Source organism: Boleophthalmus pectinirostris, unplaced genomic scaffold (genome assembly GCF_026225935.1).
Source record: "Boleophthalmus pectinirostris isolate CB_2022bp ecotype Guang Dong unplaced genomic scaffold, ASM2622593v1 HiC_scaffold_9, whole genome shotgun sequence".
In the NCBI taxonomy this organism is placed as follows: domain Eukaryota; kingdom Metazoa; phylum Chordata; class Actinopteri; order Gobiiformes; family Gobiidae; genus Boleophthalmus; species Boleophthalmus pectinirostris.
Window position 1 is genome coordinate 29,362,794 of NW_026571541.1, and position 19,780 is coordinate 29,382,573.

The 19,780-nt window shown below is 37.5% G+C and overlaps 1 protein-coding gene across 1 annotated transcript in view; it reads right to left on the minus strand.

Moving 5' to 3' along the window:
• gbe1b (glucan (1,4-alpha-), branching enzyme 1b) overlaps positions 1-19,780 on the minus strand; it is a 331,363-nt gene that overhangs the window by 177,689 nt on the left and 133,894 nt on the right. Inside the window, exon 8 of the mRNA XM_020941150.2 lies at positions 307-422. Within this exon, the coding sequence (XP_020796809.2) occupies positions 307-422 (116 nt within the window). The remainder of the gene's footprint in view (positions 1-306; positions 423-19,780) is intronic.

A 19,780-nucleotide genomic window follows, 5' to 3' on the forward strand; every position in this document is an offset into this window, starting at 1 on the left:
AGTAGTAGTAGTAGTAGTAGTGGCAGTAGTAGTAGTAGTAGTAGTAGTAGTGGCAGTAGTAGTAGTGGCAGTAGTAGTAGTAGTAGTGGCAGTAGTAGTAGTAGTAGTAGTAGTAGTAGTAGTAGTAGTAGTAGTAGTGGCAGTAGTAGTAGTAGTAGTGGCAGTAGTAGTAGTAGTAGTAGTAGTAGTAGTGGCAGTAGTAGTAGTAGTAGTAGTAGTAGTAGTAGTAGTAGTAGTAGTAGTAGTAGTCGATATATCGGTCTGTCTCTAATTGTTATGGCTCTGTTAATGAGCGGTTCTTCTTACCGATCCCGTGGTGGTGGTAAAGCATCGAGGTGACTCCATCGAACCTGAAGCCGTCAAATTGGTACTCCTCCATCCACCAGCGCAGGTTTGACAGGAGAAAACGCTGCACCTCCCAACTGCACACACACACACACACACACACACACACACACACACACACACACACACACACACACAGAGGACAAGGTCAGAACAACAACAAGCTGTGCATTATTCACACATCTCATCAGGCTTTAGGAGATTCATTTTCTACGCCACGGGACATCCACACACGGAGTACTTCAACCCAAACCCCATTATGATCTGGGCAGGAGTGACAGGAGATGGCATTTTCATTAACTGCTCCGCGCAAGGGTCACGAGTTGTGCTTCGATGTGAGATTACATATTAGGCGAAAATTGAAATTTGGAAATGTCACAAAGAGGAAAAATGAAAATTAGGTAGCCTTTCATTAGCGCAAGAAAAATGACTCAAATCGCCCAGCAGTGACTTGAGATGGCGGGGGAGACATAATGTGCTTTATGATGGAGTGAGATTGAGAAGAATAGGCTGAAAAGAGATCACTGAAGGTAGACTTAAACAGACAAGGGTACAATGAGCTATAATGAATGGGTAGAAGACTTTGGCGCTTAGATCTCCGTAGTTAAAGAAATGCAATGAAGAGAGTAACTGTACTTGGGTTGTCAAAATCAGACACTAATCAATACTAAAACTAAGACTGAAACTAGACACTCTAGACATCTGAGCAGATATCGATGCTTAAAGGTCCTATATTACTGAAAATCAAATCATGTGAGATTTTAGTCATGTTATAATGCTGTTATCTCCTCAAAAACATATCTAGAGTTGTGTTTTGTTTCATTCACACATGCTCTAAAAAACGCTCTGTTTCACTTTGTAATGTCACGAAGAGGTAGTTTTCAAGTTAAAAGCCACCTTTCTATGACCTTTTGTTCAGTAGAGATCGGCAATTCTAGAGTTGAAATTATACAAATGATTCTAGTGAAGGTGTATCGGGTTTAAAATTACATCACAAGGAGAGGAGTATTTTCTTTCAGTGACACGAACGTAGCCTAAATCTGCAGGGTTTGTGTGTCAAACATGTGTGAATGAAACAAAACACAACTCCAGGTCTGTTTATGATGAGGATAGAGCTGCTCGATGATGGAAAAAATCATTAACGCAATTATTTTGGTCAATATTGAAATCACGATTACTCAAATGATTATTTTTAGTTACATGATGCATTTATTCAGCATTTCTCTCTCTCAAAAAAAAAAAACGTTGTTATTGATAATTTATGCAAAACTTTCAAACTGAAAATAAATATAGGCTACAAATACCTTAGAGCAGTACTGCGACGTATAAAACATAAAATTAATAAAATATACTTTGAAATAAGTTACAGAAAACGAAATGTATCCAAAATAAACTATATATTCAGTTGTTGTACAATCTCTATAATTACAAAATAAAATAAATATTCTTAATTATACAAAAAAATAGACTTTGTTAAAGGTTGTATAGAGGATTTTTTTAAGGGAAGAGAAATACAGCGAGAGTCCTTGTGCGCGTTCAGAATCACTGTTGAAGTTTCCTGTCTAGAGGTAATTTATCGACCGACGCGTCAGTTTTTAGACCCTTCGTCTGCTTCAGTCGCACCATCGGTGGAAGGAATCTCCAAGAATCACCTCAGTTTGTCTTCGCTCCTTTTCCCCTTCTCTCTTTCTTTCAGCGACCTCAAAAACGGACTTTCTTTTGCGGCGAACTGGTCATGGATTCTCGTCCGCCGTCTCAACAAGCTTTGTGCGAAATGCGAGGAAGCGACAGTTTAAAAAAGCCTCCAAGAACCGCTGCGTAAACCACATAATCCCCAAGCGCCGGCGAGTCACTTACACTAGGGAATTTGATTGACAACCTAACAGCCAATAGAAAATGAGGGAGTCTTGTTTTCTATTGGCTGATGTTTATCTGGCCTCAACACGTCAACAGTTGATGGATTTTCATTCTTTTTTTTTTTTTGATCATCATAATTACAAAGCTGCTGCGTCTCTGTAATGGTATTTTAAACTTTCATTGACAATTTGAAACAAACAAACAAAAACAAAAAAATCCTCCATACAACCTTTAAGCTTTAAATTGTTTCAACTCGATTATGAGTTTGGAGATTGTTTGACACACAAATCAAAATCACGATCAAAATTCAATTCATTGCACAGCCTTAGATGAGGACACATTATAACAGATCAGAAAGTAGTGTTTTGTAATATGGGCCCTTTAAAGAAATGCAATAAAGAGAGTACTGGTACTAGAGAGCCTAAAGTATCAGAAATTAGATACTAATCATTACTAAAAATAATATCTAAATTAGATCCTAATTCGAGCAGGTATCAATATGAAAAAAAAAAAAAGTCACATTCACAAGTCACTTATCCTGAATAACTTTAGAATGATCCTGGCTGTATCAGAACAAGTATAAGAGCACAAAGACTAGTACACACCCATGGACCACTGTGGTACTGACCTGGACCACTGAGGGTTTGCACAGATATACAAAGAACTATGATTTTGTTTTGAAAATCACATTCTGTTTAAAAAAAAAAAGCCTTTTTTTAAATTACCATCATGGTATTAGAATTGGTAGAGTAAGGGTGTGCAAAAATATCGAAATATCGTATCGCCGAATGTGATGGTACAGTATCGATATCATGGGCTGCTGTATCGTTCTATCGCCAAGAGTATTTTTTGGTATATTTTAGTACATTTTTACTAAACTCGTTTATTTGACACATTTGACATTTTCACTGTTTTGATGATTAAAATATTTGTGTTTCATATGAACTTTGCACAAGAAGTGGTTTAATAAAGACTTTTAGTACCACAGCCATGATTTAGCCTTTATTTTTTACCGTCTCGAATCAATCTGAAATATATCCTACTAAATCGAAGGTGCACTGTATCGAGATATGTATCGTATCGGCAGCTTCTTAATGATACCCAGCTCTACGGTAGAGTATTGAGTCTATTAGTACTGAAATCGAGTAATTTGTTTGTTAATGTGAGAATGTATTCATTATGGGATAGACATCAAGAAGAGAATAAACTGCAAGATGACAAAGCAGAGAGAGTGCATTCATTGTGAACAGCTTGATAGGTGTGGGTGTCTTGCTCAAGGACACTACAATAATGTGCAATAATGGTCAGAGTTGGGACCGAACAGCCACACTTCAAGTTACAAGATTACTACTGCACCAACTGTATCAAAACATGAATGAATATTGGGGCTCAAATCAGTCAAAATCCAAACTTTACAGTTTAAAAGAGGCATGTTTACATTTTCTGGTGGAGGATTTGACACCTGATTGTCTCCATGGAGATATTTATACTTTGCCTGGAAGGTTTCGCAGTATGGAATTAAACTTTCCCATCTCCAGGCCGAGTTACAGGTTCAATCCCACTCACAGAATCGATGTTTTTTGGTAACCGAATAAATACAAAGCAAATACCTTTAAGGCCTTTATGGTACTTTTAACTTATTGTACTGCTTAACAACATGGAACAAAGCAAAACCCTAAATAAATACATCATCATAGTTGTCTGTATCATCTATTATAGGTTCACTTTTCTGCTTGTCTCCATGGAGATGTTATTGCTTTACATAGTGCACCATTAAAAAACACGGCACAGTGTATAATCTAAAACAGACATTAAACAGTTGAAACTTAAAATACTTTGTTTCCCATCAGGCCGCACGCTTGGCACTTGGCACAGCTGCCCACCCTGTGTCTGTGCACTGATAGGATTGGGTGCTACACTCGGGTAAACAAACACTATGCATGGGAATTGGCTGCTCTTCCCTCAGGAGTTGATAAATCTCTAGGCTTAAGACGGGCTTTCTTCTTTAGCAACAGCCTCTGATGCACAAACAAGTGGCCAAAAACGTAAACAGCTGGTGGTGAATGAAGGTTTTCCAGCAGCTATGGGTCGTGGATGAGGGCAGGAGGTTTGAAAGTTGTTTGCTGTAGTAGTAGTTGTTGAAGTAGTTGAAAAAATAAATAACGCCATATTTTTTGGACTATAAGGCTACGTTCAGACTGCAGCCTGAAGTGACCCAAATCTGATTTTTGTATGTGACCTGTATCTGATCTTTTAATGACAGTCTGAATGACACAGATTCGATTTTTTCAAATGTGACCCAGGTCACTTGGATATGTGGTCCTAAAACCGATACATATTTGATCTTTTGACATGCGACTTCAGTCTGAACGGCCAAAGCGCATTCGTCCGACCTACACGTTATCAACAAGCCACAAACGTCACTATTCTGCGCTGAAGTCGACGAAAATTGTTAATAAACTCCGGGTCACTGAAGCGACGCACGTCACCACTCACCACTCTTGGTCTCCGTCTCCACATCCACACGTTCCTTTCAAAAGACGTCGCTGCCGCTGTCCCACAAAACACCACGGCCAAAAACCTCGTCCTTCTCCTTCTCAATCTCCTCCTCAAAACAGGTAAGTTGTTCATGTTCTGGCTCCGGTACGAGAGGAACTTTAAAATCTCCAGGTGCTCAATGCTCGCGTCCATGTTTGGACAACTTCCATAAACACAGAGCACGCTCGCTGTGGTTGAAGTCATCGTGTCCTCCAGTGCACATGCGGGACACTTTTGGGCTGTTTAACGTTCACACAGTGGATCACATACAAGTCGCATTTAATTGGAAATGTGAACGACCTCGCAAAAACATCAGATTTCACAACAAAATTGGAATTGAGCGTTAAGCCCTTAGTCTGAACGTAGCCTTAGTCGCACTTTTTTCATGGTTTGGGTGGTCCTGCGATTTATACTCCGGTGCGACTTGTATATAAAATTTTTCACACTGACAGTCTCGAGAGGGCGCTCTAGTCTTGTGTGTCAGCATCTTATTACTCCTGTACCTCTGTCACTTCACTCTACTACACATGTTCGCCTGCAGAAAGAGCCTCTGTCCTGTCTGTATCATGTCAGTCGATCACACCATTACTTCTGTACCACTGAAAATTAAAAATTTAAACATAAAGACAACTGAGAAGATTACAAGCTGCAAGTAGTGAAATATGCAGGTGAAAATGGTAATCAAGCAGCAGACTTGTGACAAACTTGTGACAAACTTGTGACAACCAGGAGGGCGCACCATGTAACTTTCCTGGAAGTCATTGGATGGATCAACAAAGCCTGGACTTCATTCAGTTGAAACTGAAACCATCCTGTCAGGATTCAGAAAGACCAGAATAATTCTGACTGGAAGAAGAGGAAGCGGCACTCTGTTTACCTCCAGAGGTCTCAGAGGTGCTCAGAAGTGACACCGAGGATGAAGAATTAAATGATTTAGTGATTTGGAGTGAGATGGAGAGTTTGGTAAACTTGTTCTGTTCTGTTGTTTATGTTATAATTATCTGAAGAACTGTTCATATGTGATGTTAACAGCCTGTTGTTCTCTCTTCTATTGTTATTACCATAACTTGACTTTCAAGATGAAATTTCGGTTCCTGGTCTCTGATTTTACAAAGTACATTTCCCCCAAAAAGTGTGACTTATACTTCAGGGTGACTTATATTTTTTTCTTCTTCATTACACATTTTCTGGCTGGTGTGACTTATACTCCGGAGCAACTTATAGTCTGAAAAATTACAGTAATACATTTTAGGTGTTCACTCTTCAAACTAAATTTACATTGTTTTCTGACCTTGTATTTATTTATAATGTTGTTTCCTCGTCACAAACATATCTGGAGTTGTGTTTTGTTTTGTTTGTTTCTCACATGTTTAACACACAAACTCTGGATATTTAGGCTGAGTTCTTCTCTCAAACTGAAAACACCCTGTTCCACCTTGTGATGTCACAGGAAGTGCTCCAACTGTGTTTTTAAACTCTACACACCTTCACAAGAATATCTCGTTAATTTCAGACTTTGGAATTACAAATCTCTACTGAAATAAAAGGTAAAAAGTAGCTGTTAACTTGAAAACTACAGGTTCATGACATCACAAGGTGGAACAGAGCATTTTGAGCTTTGGAGACGTAGACAGAAGAATAATAAAGGGTCACTCAAACATATGTGAATAAAACAAAACAAACAAAACTCCAGGTATGTTTTTGTTGAGGTTAGGGTTACAAGAATAAATTTTGCGTAATACAGGATCTGTAACTCCAGAAATGAACCAAAGATTAGAAATAAAAAGCACCTGTAGGAGCCCTCGCACTACGGTTCGAGAAGCCGTGGTCTGAACAGCCTCTCGAGACGTGGAGCATCAAACGCCTCACCTCTTTCATTTACGCGTTACTATGGATACAGTACGTGAGTTCAGACGCAGGATTTGGTTATCTCCACGTGAGGTGCATCAGGAGCAGAGGAAACAACACTGTACACATGGACCTCATGCAGGAGCACAGCAGGGTCACAGCTCCACTATAAGCTTCACTCACTCTGATTAAACTACAGCTTAGGCATGACAAATAACCCTCCGCACTATTGGATTCTCACGCAGTTCAAAGATTAGATTATGGTATTACATTAGACAACAATTATAGTTCAAACATACCAGTCAAAGGTTTAGACTCACCCTCTTATTCACGTTTTTTTTTTTTTTTTGGTACTTTTTATATGTATATCTTGAAGTACTTTAATACTACTACTACATAAAGAAGACATAAAATATTATTAAGGTAACATATATTATTAAGGTGTATGGAATTATGCAGAAAAAAAAAGTTAAAGGTGCATTGTGTAACTTCTCTAGTGGAGGGTCCAGCAAATGCTTTTCTTCGTGGAGATATTGCTTTGTCTGGAGTGTTTAACAGTATGGTATAAAACAGGCATGTCCAAACTATGGTCCGTGGGCTAAATGCGGCCCTCAGACAAAATTTTCTTGGTCCTCAGGCTTCCAGTAGCCAGGCTGGCGCCATCTAGTGCCTCTGCTCAATTTCATTTCTCTCCAGCGACTAGGTCAGGAACCCAAATACAATAGATTTTTCGCAAGAAGTCCGGTTCAAGTGCAAGTTCGGGCACCAGCCAATCCGCGAAGAGCCATACATTCAGTGTTGTCAATGATTCCCAAGATTGAGGATTTAAAGCCGGAACAAAGAGAATGTTTGGTGAATTTTATCAAGGGGAAAGACGTTATTGCCCTTCTTCCTACGGGATTTGGGAAAAGCTTAATATACCAGTTAGCCCCGTTGGTTAAATGATAAAAAGTACCCGCCTACTGTCGAGCGAACAAATTTTAACACTGTGAGGTCAGACGGTTTCTACGAAATGAAACGAAGTGAACTGGCCCAAATTACCTTGCATCAATTAAAAAAATACTTTTTACTGCAAGTTTTTTGATAATCTACCTTGATAAAACTAATATTTAATATTTAGTGTGTGGTTTTGAGGATCTGAGCATGAATAAAGACTGATGGCTCATTCTAACGTGTTAATCATGCACATATTTCAATTATTCACTGAATTGAGCACCAGTCTACGGCCCTTGATCAGCCCTCTGCTTCGTCTGTGTTTAGATATGTGGCCCTTGATGAAAAAAGTTTGGACACCCCTGGTAAAAAACCTTTCCATCTCCATGGGGATCAAATCAGACCAAGTTACAGGTCAAATCTGTGGAGAGGCGACGCCGCTCAAAATGAGAATGCTTGTATTTTTTGAGTCATAAAACCACCTGTAATTTAATAAATATAGAGTTTTTAATGACTTACTGTGAAATATTCTAAGTAGAGCTATGATATATCCATAGAAACAAGCAGGTGACAGACCTCAACCAAAAAGTTACGTAATGCATTATTCTATATAACCATATATTTAACCATAAATGACCAAATTACTCAACTTTTGCTTTGTCTAAACTTTTGACTAGTGCTGTAAACATACGTGACCAGTCAAAAGTTTGGACACACCCATTCATTTAAGTTTTTTTTTCTTTTTTTCTGCTTACTACTTTAATTTTACATACACACAGAAGACATCAAATATATGAAGCACGATATGTGAAATTATTTAGTAAAGAAGTTTAATAAGTCAGTAAAGTAAAGAAAAATTTAATGAGTCTTTTTTTATCCTGTTTTTAGTAGTTATTCCAACTTTTTTTTCTTTTATATTCTATACATCATATATTTGATGTTTTCTGTATGTGTATAGAAAGCAGCAAACTTTAGAAAACTTAGATAAATACACTGAATGAACTTTTGACTGGGACTCTATACGAAAATATCTATAATTTCAAAACATGACTCAAAACACAAATCCCTTTTCATATCATGTATTCATTTGCGTATTTAGTTTGCATTTGCATTGTACTTTAGAGCCCTAGCCGTGTGCAATAATGTGTGCAGGTTTAACAGCATTGATCATTATAGCTGTCAATCAGCCCTTTAACACTTCATTATAGACATTATGAACACTGACAGCTCTAGTGAATGGCATGGATTCTCTACAGTAGTTACCATGGCACCTCGTGGTAAGAGGAGCATAATAGAAGTGAGAGAACAATTTCCCTTTAGTTTGATGTGCTGGAAGCGTATAATCACTACTGTACATCTGCAAATGGACATGGCTGACCACTGCAATTACCAAGAAACTACAATGTATGTGAAGAAATCCTTACTTCAGACAGACCCAAAATGATAGCTGTTAAAAAGAATACGAAACAATTTTTGATGTTAAAAGTCTCTGTATTTTTTTTGTCAAAATCCCAAGCCACAAACTTTTACAATGTATACGAAGATGTTATGATCTAGAACCGCATCCCGTATCCCTGATTTCAGATTTTCAGATGTGTGTGACTGACAGACGAGTTTACCAATCAGAGAAACACGTGGTCAGCTTGTGTCAATACAAACATTGCGGCTTAGGAGTGAAAATAAAGGAAGAAAATAAACAAAAGCAAGTTAGCGCCTGTAATTGACAAGTTAAGACAGTTGTTCGACTATACTTTATGGTTTGGATCCTGAATCATCTGCATTTGAACAGAAGTAGGAGAGACTGGCAGATCAATGTTTTTAGAAAAGCTGGAACTGGCACTCATGCACTCTTAGTATTTTTTTTATAAGTAAGTTTAAACTAAAAGGTACATTTCAGGACCATTTAATATACTTATCTAACAGGAATAATTTATGTTCTTGTAGGGATGGGCAGGATTTTACCGGGGTATATGATATTACTGTATTACCAAAATGTTTTAGTACGACTTTGGTAAACTACGAAACCTCACCACTATACGGTCTATTTGTATGACCTGCAGACTTATAATCTCTTGAAAAGTTTCACATGAACCATCAAGGAGCGAGCTGTTTATATCAGCGCTTTATAGTTTATGCAAATGAGCCATGTGGTTTGAAGTTTCATTTCTGTAAAATGTAAACAAATGTGCACCTGAAGCAAAAATGCTGCCAAACTGTAGCTGTACGAGTATTTTTTGGGGGGGACCAACTCACTTGTGGCCAGACTTACCGTCTTGTCTTGATCTTCCTTATGAGCGTCAAGTGACAAGTGAACGAAACTAATCGAACGTCATCTCCTCACGCAGTTAAAAGAAACATTATAGACACTATTAGTTTTAAATCGTGATCGCATTAAATTGAAAATACAACCACACATTCATTTGTGCTGCGCTAACAAATTCTGGTATCAATACATTATACTATTATATTAGGTCCTTATGCGCTGCAGATTTTTTAATGATGTTAATGAAACTGACACCGTCGCTACTTTTTGATATTGCAGGATACAGTAATACCATATTACCGCCCAGCCCTATGTACTTGTACTTTTCTGTTACAACACTACATTCCTCTTTTGTTTATTGTTGATTTATTGTTAAAAAGACCTACTGCTATATAGTTATAGTATATAGTATAGCAAAGTTATAGTATAGTTATAGTATAGTAGTATAGTATAGTATAGTATAGTATATAGTATATAGTTATAGTATAGTTATAGTATAGTATATAGTATAGTAAAGTTATAGTATATAGTAAAGTTATAATTATAGTTAAGTTATAGTAATAGTATAGTTATAGTATAGTATAGTAGTATAGTTATAGTATAGTATAGTATAGTATAGTTATAGTATAGTATAGTATAGTATAGTATTATAGTTATAGTTATATAGTTATAGTATATTATAGTTATAGTATAGTTATAGTATAGTATAGTATAGTTATAGTATAGTATAGTTATAGTTATAGTATAGTTATAGTTATAGTATAGTATAGTATAGTATATAGTATAGTATAGTATAGTATAGTATAGTATAGTATAGTATATAGTATAGTATAGTATAGTATATATAGTATAGATAGTTATAGTATAGTATATAGTATAGTATAGTATAGTATAGTTATAGTATAGTATAGTATAGTATAGTATAGTATAGTATAGTATAGTATATAGTATAGTATAGTATAGTATAGTATAGTATAGTATAGTATAGTTATAGTTATAGTTATAGTATAGTATAGTTATAGTATAGTTATAGTATAGTTATAGTTATAGTATAGTATAGTATAGTATATTATTAGTATAGTATAATCTGTGACACAGTGAATCAGTTATATTTTGCACATTTTAAATCACAATATTCATCTAAAACTACTTGATTAAAAAAAAAAATAAATAAATAAATAAATCCTCTGACTTCTGCGTTAATAAAGTTGGGTGAGAATGGGAGCTGAAGTCGCCATAAACGTCATCACAACAAAAACTCTGTAGATCACGCCGCTAGAATTCGTACCAAAATTACTATGCGCAGCTGCCAAACCTTATGAGTATCACCAATGAAGAAAATTATTGGAGAAGTGGGCGTATGCCGGTGGCGGTGAAAACAAGGATTGATCTGCAATATGGCGTCTAGAAAGTAAGTGTTTAAAGATTACCGGTACTCAAACATGCACGAAACACTCCAACTAGAACTTCGGGTAAGTAAACGGTGAGAGGAAACTACTATAAAATGGTTAAAAGTGGGTTAAAAATAACATTCATAACGCATTTAAATTCTGTTATATTTTATAGTCTCTCCACGGTTTGTATATTTGGCCGTGCAGCTGGTGCGTACTACTGCCTTAAGGGATATCTGAGTTTCTCCTCCAGTGTTTAGCCTGGTTATTATAGGCGCTTTGTCGAACGCATCTTAAAGTGAAGTGAACACATTCTCCTTTGAATCTCCACTCTTGAAACCAGCCCAGCAGCGAGCCCGAGCATGCACGCCACACTCTGCATCATTAGAGTGGACACGGTGAACTTGTTAGAAAAAAGCAGCTCTCATACATCCAGCAGATATAGCCCTGCATTATCATTCCTTTCATGTTGCTTTTAGGTGACCTGGGGAATGCGTTTCCTTCTTCCAACTTGTGTTTCTGGTATCCATTAACTCTCGTGGGAGTTACACATGTACAGTAGTGCTGATAAATGCATTGCTATGTAAATCTGCTACAGGCTCTCACTGGAATAGTTGTTTGTTGAGAAGTGAATTTTATTCATTTTTAGCTAAAAACAAGTTCAATGTCAAATCACATTTATGAATAATTTTGTGAGCTGCAACAAAAATGGTAGCAATAGGTTAAGGTATATTTCGTATTCACAAAAACGTCCATATTTGACCGATCTTTGAAGGCCTCTGAGGCATGCTGTTGGGCAGAAAAACATGCTTTATGGGAACCTATCAACCCTCAATGTCATGGATTATTTCAATAAGCAGCTAGCCATACTAAACCTGGTTATGGAAGTATTAAACTGCCAATAGATAGAGGAATGCAAGAAATCGCCAGACAATTGAAAAATGTATAGTTTTATTTTCCTTTTGTAACCTTGTTTTTCAGTTGTAACCTTTAAACATTCCAGAAAATAATGAACAGCACTTGCTGACGGAAGACCACAGTGCAGTAAATCTGCAGTCAGTTGTTATTAACATACAGTACGACTGTGCTCAGGCAGACACAGTTTAGAATATAACATTTTGTAGTCAATTCAATTCCACTTATGCGCCGAAATCACAAAACAAGAACTTCCTCTTTGATCAAACGCAGACATGAACAAAGACACTATCCACAGACTCTCTCTGACGCGCTCCACTGTCAACAAACATTTGTGAGATCGGGCCCCCCCGGTGCTGCTGGAGCTACGGTTGTGTCTGGGTAAACAAGGGAGATTGACGTGGCTGGAGCCCACCACTTGGCTGGTCTCACTCTGTCAAACTGATGACATTGAACCTGTGACAGGCTTTCACTTCAGGGAAAAATCAACAACAACAAAACAACAAAGATTTTTTACACATCATCTCTGCACAGCTAATTGAAATTACGCTCATGCAGGAGCATGATGCATAACACATCTCACTGTGCGGGGGTTGAAATGAACAATTGAGGAGACAACTTCAAAGTAATTTTAATATTGTTCTATTACAGTGAGGTGCTTTTTGTTGGATTGGGTTTCGTCATGTCAGAAAGTTGGTGAAGCAGTGAGGACGTCCACATTCATGCTCCAATAGAACTTAAATAAAAGCTCAAAGTTGAGAAAAATCCTCCACCAACTGTTAGGCTTCACTAGACAGACTTGTACTACGCCTGAACGCACCAACAAAACTTCAATTAATTTTGAATTGAGCACAACTTTGAAGTGACAAGATAGAGTAAAGTAATGTATTTGGAAACAGTGTTTAATGTGGTGAAAGTGTTGGCTCATTTACAGTTTAACTCACAAAATATTGAGACTCTAGCTGCTATACAGTTATGGAATTCCTTCATAACAATAATGAACAAGAAGGAAAAACTGTTGCAGTAGATTAAGTATTTGCCCAGAAACCTCTGGGGGGTGGTTCAAACTTGAGTTCACTCTCTGGGTTAGACACTTAACCTACAATGACTTTTTGACTTTCTGTTTTTTATTTTAGCACAGTATGTAGTGAGTTTCAGCAGGAAGGGCATCTGAAAGGAAGACTACTTCAAATTCACTGTACCAAGTTGAAAAGTGCAAAAATGAAGACCAATATTCCACATGTAATGGACAACACACTCTCATAGCTTCCTAAAATAAAAGAAAAAAGAAAAAGAAAAGAAACATCTAACTAACTAAAAGAACTAATTAAATTTTTACTTCACCATCACATCACTAAACTTTCCAGAGGTGTCCCACAAGGATCTTTTCTGGGGCCATTACTGTACTGTTTTCTGCACATAAATGAATAAACAATATTAGTATGACAAGTCTTAGCAACTGCCAGCTCCAGCCACAATTTTTTTTTTTTTTACAGCTTTTTAAGTTAAAAAGAGACAGACCAAGTGACCAAAGAGGAGATGTATGGATGTATGGATGAAAACTGCCCTTCGTTGCCATGGTTTACAGGTCTAGTCTTTGTTTCGACATCCTCATAAAGGACAAACAGTAGCGAGGTAAAATCAATAGTGTTTTAAGACCAACAAAACTCCTACACTGAAAACAAAGATAAAGAGAAGATGGACAGGAGTTAGTGTCTTTGGCTCAACCATTATACAGTAACTTGAAGTATGTTTGTAATCTAAATAGTAAGTTACAAAAGTACATTTAAAAAGGAGGTATTATGCTTCCTTAGGGTATTAACTAGGGATGGGCATTGGATTTAATTTTCTTAATCGATCATCGGGAGAATGAAAGATAGATTTTTTTGATTAATCATTAAAGTCAAATCAAAAGTATCATGATTATTATTATTATTACTAATCTGCATAAAAAACTCAACTTTACAACATATAAACCATAACCACTATAGAGCCACATCAGCCTGTTTGAGATTATAATGTGTTTAATGCGGCTTTGAGCACATTTGTTTACGTCTTACAGAAACAAAACTTAGATCCACATGGCTCATTTGCATAAACTATAAGCACTGAAAAAAACAGCTCTTTCCTTGTGCACTGATGCGGTTCAGCTTCTGTTAAACTAAAGGACATGACTCAGTGGAATGTGGCAGAGGGATGTTGATGATGATGGTGGTGAGTTTGTTTTCTGCGTGTGTCCCGTTGGAGATTTTTCATGTTTTCAGAGATTATACATGTGCAGGTTTAGCGCAGCTCTTTATGTTGTATTAACCTGTATTTACATGCACCATGACAAAACCGGAATGCTCAAAAAGCCGATCATACCCGGGACACTGATGTGCATGTAAACACACTCACTGAGGTGTACAATGGTCTCCAAGGAGGTGCCAAAACATGACACTGTGAGGCCACAACTCCAGTATTTGCGCTGTCAGACGCAACCTCGTCTCCTTAAGCTACGCACAGCAACCTACATTCGGTTTGTCGATTAATGATGAACGTAATCAACAAAATTCTTAACTGTTGACACTTAACATACAGTATTTTGATCAGCATGTAAACCTTTTCTGTTCTGAAAATGCTTTATTTCCCAAAACACACTAAGTCCCCCGCTTCTTGCTCCCCATGCTAAGTCACTCCCCCTTCATAACACAGTCAGCAGTCATCAGGTTTGTGAAGCTGTAGTGATTTTTTTGGCCATGGCATGTGGTCTGAGCCTTTTGCAAGAGTTGTGGCTTGTACTGCTAATGATAATAGCGCCTATAGATCACAAGATTACTCAAACATGCATGGCTCTGAAAGCACAGGCATGGCATTTTTTTAATAAGGAAATTAAAATACATAACATGTTAGAAAGCTCCAAAAAGTTTAAGGTGCATTATGTAACTTTTAGGTGAAGGGTCCCTCACCTGCTTGTTTTTATGGACATGTCATTGCTCTACCCAGAATGTTCCACAGTATGACATTAAACAGCTCTGCTCTACATTTACTCAATTACATGTGGTTTTATAGCTCAAAAATACCATTCTGGAAATCACACATAAATAAAATAAAAAATAAATTATCCAAAGTAATTGCAATTATATATGCTAAATACAAACAGTCTTTTTATTATATACAACTTGCTGGTAATGCCCCACATAATCTACTGTATTGAGATTTGGGGCAACACATGTAAGACTAATACAAATCCAGTCTTTACCTTGCAAAAAAGGCAAGAAGAGCAATCACATTACCAACTTATAATGAACCAACTAATGCATTATTTATAAACCTTCAAACTCTGAAATTTTACAATTTAGTCGACCTTTACGCTTTGAAAATCATGTTCAAAGTAAACAACAATCATTAAGGAAAATGTTCAAAATCCAAAAGAGCCAATATGAGCTCAGAGGAACGGCCATGTTTATCAAAAATGAAAATCAAAACAAACATTATGAAATTTTGTAAATGTTAAAGCGGTGGACCTCTGGAACAACGATACAGAAGACCTAAAAACTCGCTTCCATTTTATAAAGAAGTTTAAATGTTTAACTCTGGACAGATACATGTATTATGAGACTTAGTTTGTGCTGTAGTACTTTGTTGTACTGTTACTGATTTGTTTGTTTCCTCTTGCTGTATTTATGAAGATGAACTGGTGTCAAGATGACGCTCTGATAAAGAAATAAAGGGTAGATGCCTCTCCCCAGATCTGACCTGTAACTTGGTCTGGTTTGGTCTCCATGAAGGTAAAGGTAGGATCATTCCAAACAAAGCAATAACATCTCCATGGAGAAAAGCATCTGACGAACCCTCCACCAGAAAAGTTAAACAATGCACCTTTAATTTAAGATAATATCCCTTCTTAAATTCATTAATCACACTTGTTTTTTATTGTTTTTTTCATTAATCACAATTGTTTTTATTGTTTTTATCTTGAAACTGTGACAAGGTCATATTTGGCCTCATCATTAAACACACAAAATCCCCAGAAATCGGCAATCAAAAAATGACCAAAACAATTAAAAACAGCAGTCGATATTCCTCCCGTCTCGAACTCCAAACTTCTACTTAGTTAAAACCAAGATTAATCCATGCTGGTCTTTTTTAACTTCCTTATTTTCAAATGCAATATAGCCAGTCTCTAAACCACACCATTACCAACCCTCTCGAGTGCGTTAACAATGTTCCGACTCTTCAATAATGCAAGAGGGAGAAATACTTAGTGTCCAGATGGGCTGACTAAAGAAATAAAACCATTCGAATGCTTTTTCCTTTTTTTTTTTCGAGGGTATGACTAGGCCAGGGCTGTCTGTAAAGTGTGAGGGGCTCCATACAGTCGTCCCTGGGGAGAGTGGTGGTTTGGAGGGGCAGAGTGGGGCGGCTGGACGGTCACGCGAAGACCTGATAAACAGATTAGGCCGATCAGACAATAGGCCCAGACAGGAGCGTATTCTCACAGGAAGTACATAATAGGCCGGCGGTGAAACCATACTGCCACATTAGGAGGTACACTGCTATTCGTCATCAGGTACAATTACAAGTGATGGCGCTCAGTGAATCAGTGTGTTCTCAGTGGAGGTGGGTAGCCCTTCAAAGAAATTGTACTTTTCAGACTTTGAGCAGCTTTTACTCCTACCTGAGTGACATTTTTATTGAGGTAACAGTACTACTACTTGAATTTTGGTTGTGTTGAGTAAATGGGGTTCTTGACTGCTCCTTCAGATATAATGTACTGTATTTTTTGGACTTTAAGTCGCACTTTTTTCATGGTTTGGGTGGTCCTGTGATTTATACTCTGGTACCTGCTGCTCCTATTACTCCTGTACCACTGTCATTTCACTCTACTGCGCACGTCTCCTGCAGAAAGAGCCTCTGTCCTGTCTGTATCATGTCAGTCGATCGCACCATTACTTCTGCACCACTGAAAATTAAAAATTTAAACAAATTTATAAAGACGACTGAGAAGACTGAACACAAATGCCCCCAAAAAGAAAATCATATTTTGCAGATTACAAGCTGCAAGTAGCGAAATCTGCAGCTGAAAAATATAACCGAGCAGCAGAAAGAAAGTTGTTGAATTTATGAGGACCCCTCGAAAACGAGATGGCGACACATCTCAAGGGGCTTATCCTCCAAACAAATAATTTCAAATTCAAATTCAAGTTGGGAGTGAGTGAGAAACTTGTGACACCGGGAGGATGCACCGTGCAACTTTCCTGGAAGTCACTGGATGGATGGACAAAGCCTGGACTTCTGTGACAAGAAAAACCATCCTGTCTGGATTCAGAAAGGCCAGAATAATTCTAACTGGAGCTGATGCTGAGTCTGACGACAGCTACACAGAAGAGGAAGCGGCGCAACATTTACCTCCAGAGGTCGTGGTGTTGTTCAGAAGTGACACCGAGGATGAAGAATTCAATGGATTTAGTGATTTGGAGTGAGATGGAGAGTTTGGTAAACTTGTTCTGTTCTGTTGTTTATGTTATAGTTTATCTGAAGAACTGTTCATATGTGATGTTAACAGTCTGTTGTTCTCTGTTCTACTGTTATTACTATAACTTGACTTTCAAGATGAAATGTCAGTTCCTGGTCTCTGATTTTATAAAATAAATTTCCCCCCAAAAGTGCGACTTGTATACGTTTTTTTGTTCTTCGTTACACATTTCTTGGCTGGTGCGACTTATACTCCGGAACAGCTTAAAGTCCAAAAAATACGGTAGGTTTTGTTTTACCTCATTTTGTGGTCTATTCTTTGAAAATACCAGGTTTTGTGCATCGTTTAATGTTTTTTTTTCCTTCCAATTACAGCAATTAACTTCAAATCATAAATCAAATGTTACATCATGACAGTTACTCTTTGAAGGTGCATTGTGTAACTTTTCCGGTGGAGGGTCTGTCAAATGCTTTTCTCCAAGGAGATGCTATTGTTTTGTCTGGAAAGTTTTACTGTGAGGTATTAAACTTTTCTATCAAACCAGACCAAGTTACAGGTCAGATCTGTGGAGAGACAACTTCCCTCACAGTAAAAATGTCTGTTTTTCAAGGTATTTTTAAGCTATAAAACCACCTGTAATTGAATAAATGTAAGGTAGAGCTGTTTAATGTCATACTGTGGAACATTCCAAGCAGAGCAATGACATAACCATAGAAACAAACAGGCGAAGGACCCCCAACCCAAAAAGTTAGTGCACCTTTAAGTTACTTTTACATGAGTAGAACTTTTCCCAAATACTTTTTTTACTCTTATTAACTAAAACTAGAAGTAAAAAGCAGTGAAGAAATTACCTGAGTATAATTTTGTGGCTACTCTACCCACCTCCGATGCTTTGTTGTTTAACTGTAAAGAAAACTGTAGAGAGAAAGCAGATTCGCACAGCAGTTCTTTGGAGCCCCCAATTTTTCAATAACACCACAAGTGTTGTCTTGGGTCAGAGCCCTTCTTTAGACACATCTGGCTTCAATTTCGTTTTTTGGACCCGGCACACAGACTTAACAGCTTCTGGATGTGAGAGTCACTGTCTACATCACTAAGGTAAACACAACAGAATGGCAGAGTAGTTAGTGCTCAGATTGCAGTAGATATTTATTCCAAAAGAAAAATGGAAAAAGTCTGACAAGGTATAATTATCTTAAAACAGTTATTCATGCACAGTACAAAATATTCAAATTAAACCTAGTTATTTTGTCAAAGGCTCGTCTTAGTGGAATTTTACTTTGTACTTCCAGAAAAAGTTAAGAGTTTAGGTTAAATGCTGATAATACACAATGAATCAACATCTACAACAGGGGTCTTCAACCTTTTTCCTCTGGTGAGCTACCTGTACAAAACAAAAATGCCAGATGCTACTGTATTTTTCGGACTATAAGTCGCACTTTTTTTCATGGTTTGGGTGGTCCTGCGACTTTCACGGCTGTCATTGTGAACATTTTAATATAAGTTGCTCTGGAGTAAGAGGCTCAAGGCTTGTGTGCCAGTATCTGCTGCTCCTGTTACTCCTGTACCACTGTCACTTGGCTCTACTGTGCATGTCTCCTGCAGAAAGAGCATCTGTCCTGCTGCAAGTAGTGAAATATTCAGCCGAAAACGATAATCGAACAGCAGAAAGACAGTTTGGAGTGAGCGAGAAACTTGTGAGGGACTGATGGAGCAGGAACGGGGAGGGTTACCTGCAACTTTCCTGGAAGTCACTGAATGATCGACAAAGCCTGGACTTCAGTGACACCGAAAACACTGTGTCAGGATTCAGAAAGGCTGGAATAATTCTAACTGGGACTGATGCTGAGTCTGACAACAGCTACACAGAATGCAACGCTCCGTTTACCTCTGAAGGTCAGGAGTGGCTCAGAAGTGACACTGAGGATAAAGAATTCAACTGATTTAATGATTTGGAGTGAGATGGAGAGTTTGGTAAACTTGCTCTGCTCTGTTGTTTATGATATAATTATTTGAAGAACTGTTCATATGCAGTGTTGGGAAGGTTACTTTAAAAATGTATTCCCCTACAGATTACAGATTACATACACCAAAATGTAGTTTGTAACGTAATCCATTAATTTACTTAAAGTGAGTAACGTAATCTGAATACTTTGGATTACTTGATTTGCTGTAGAGAAGCAAAGACGAGGAAACTTTCACATAAGATGTTTTGTCTGATAAAAAACGAAA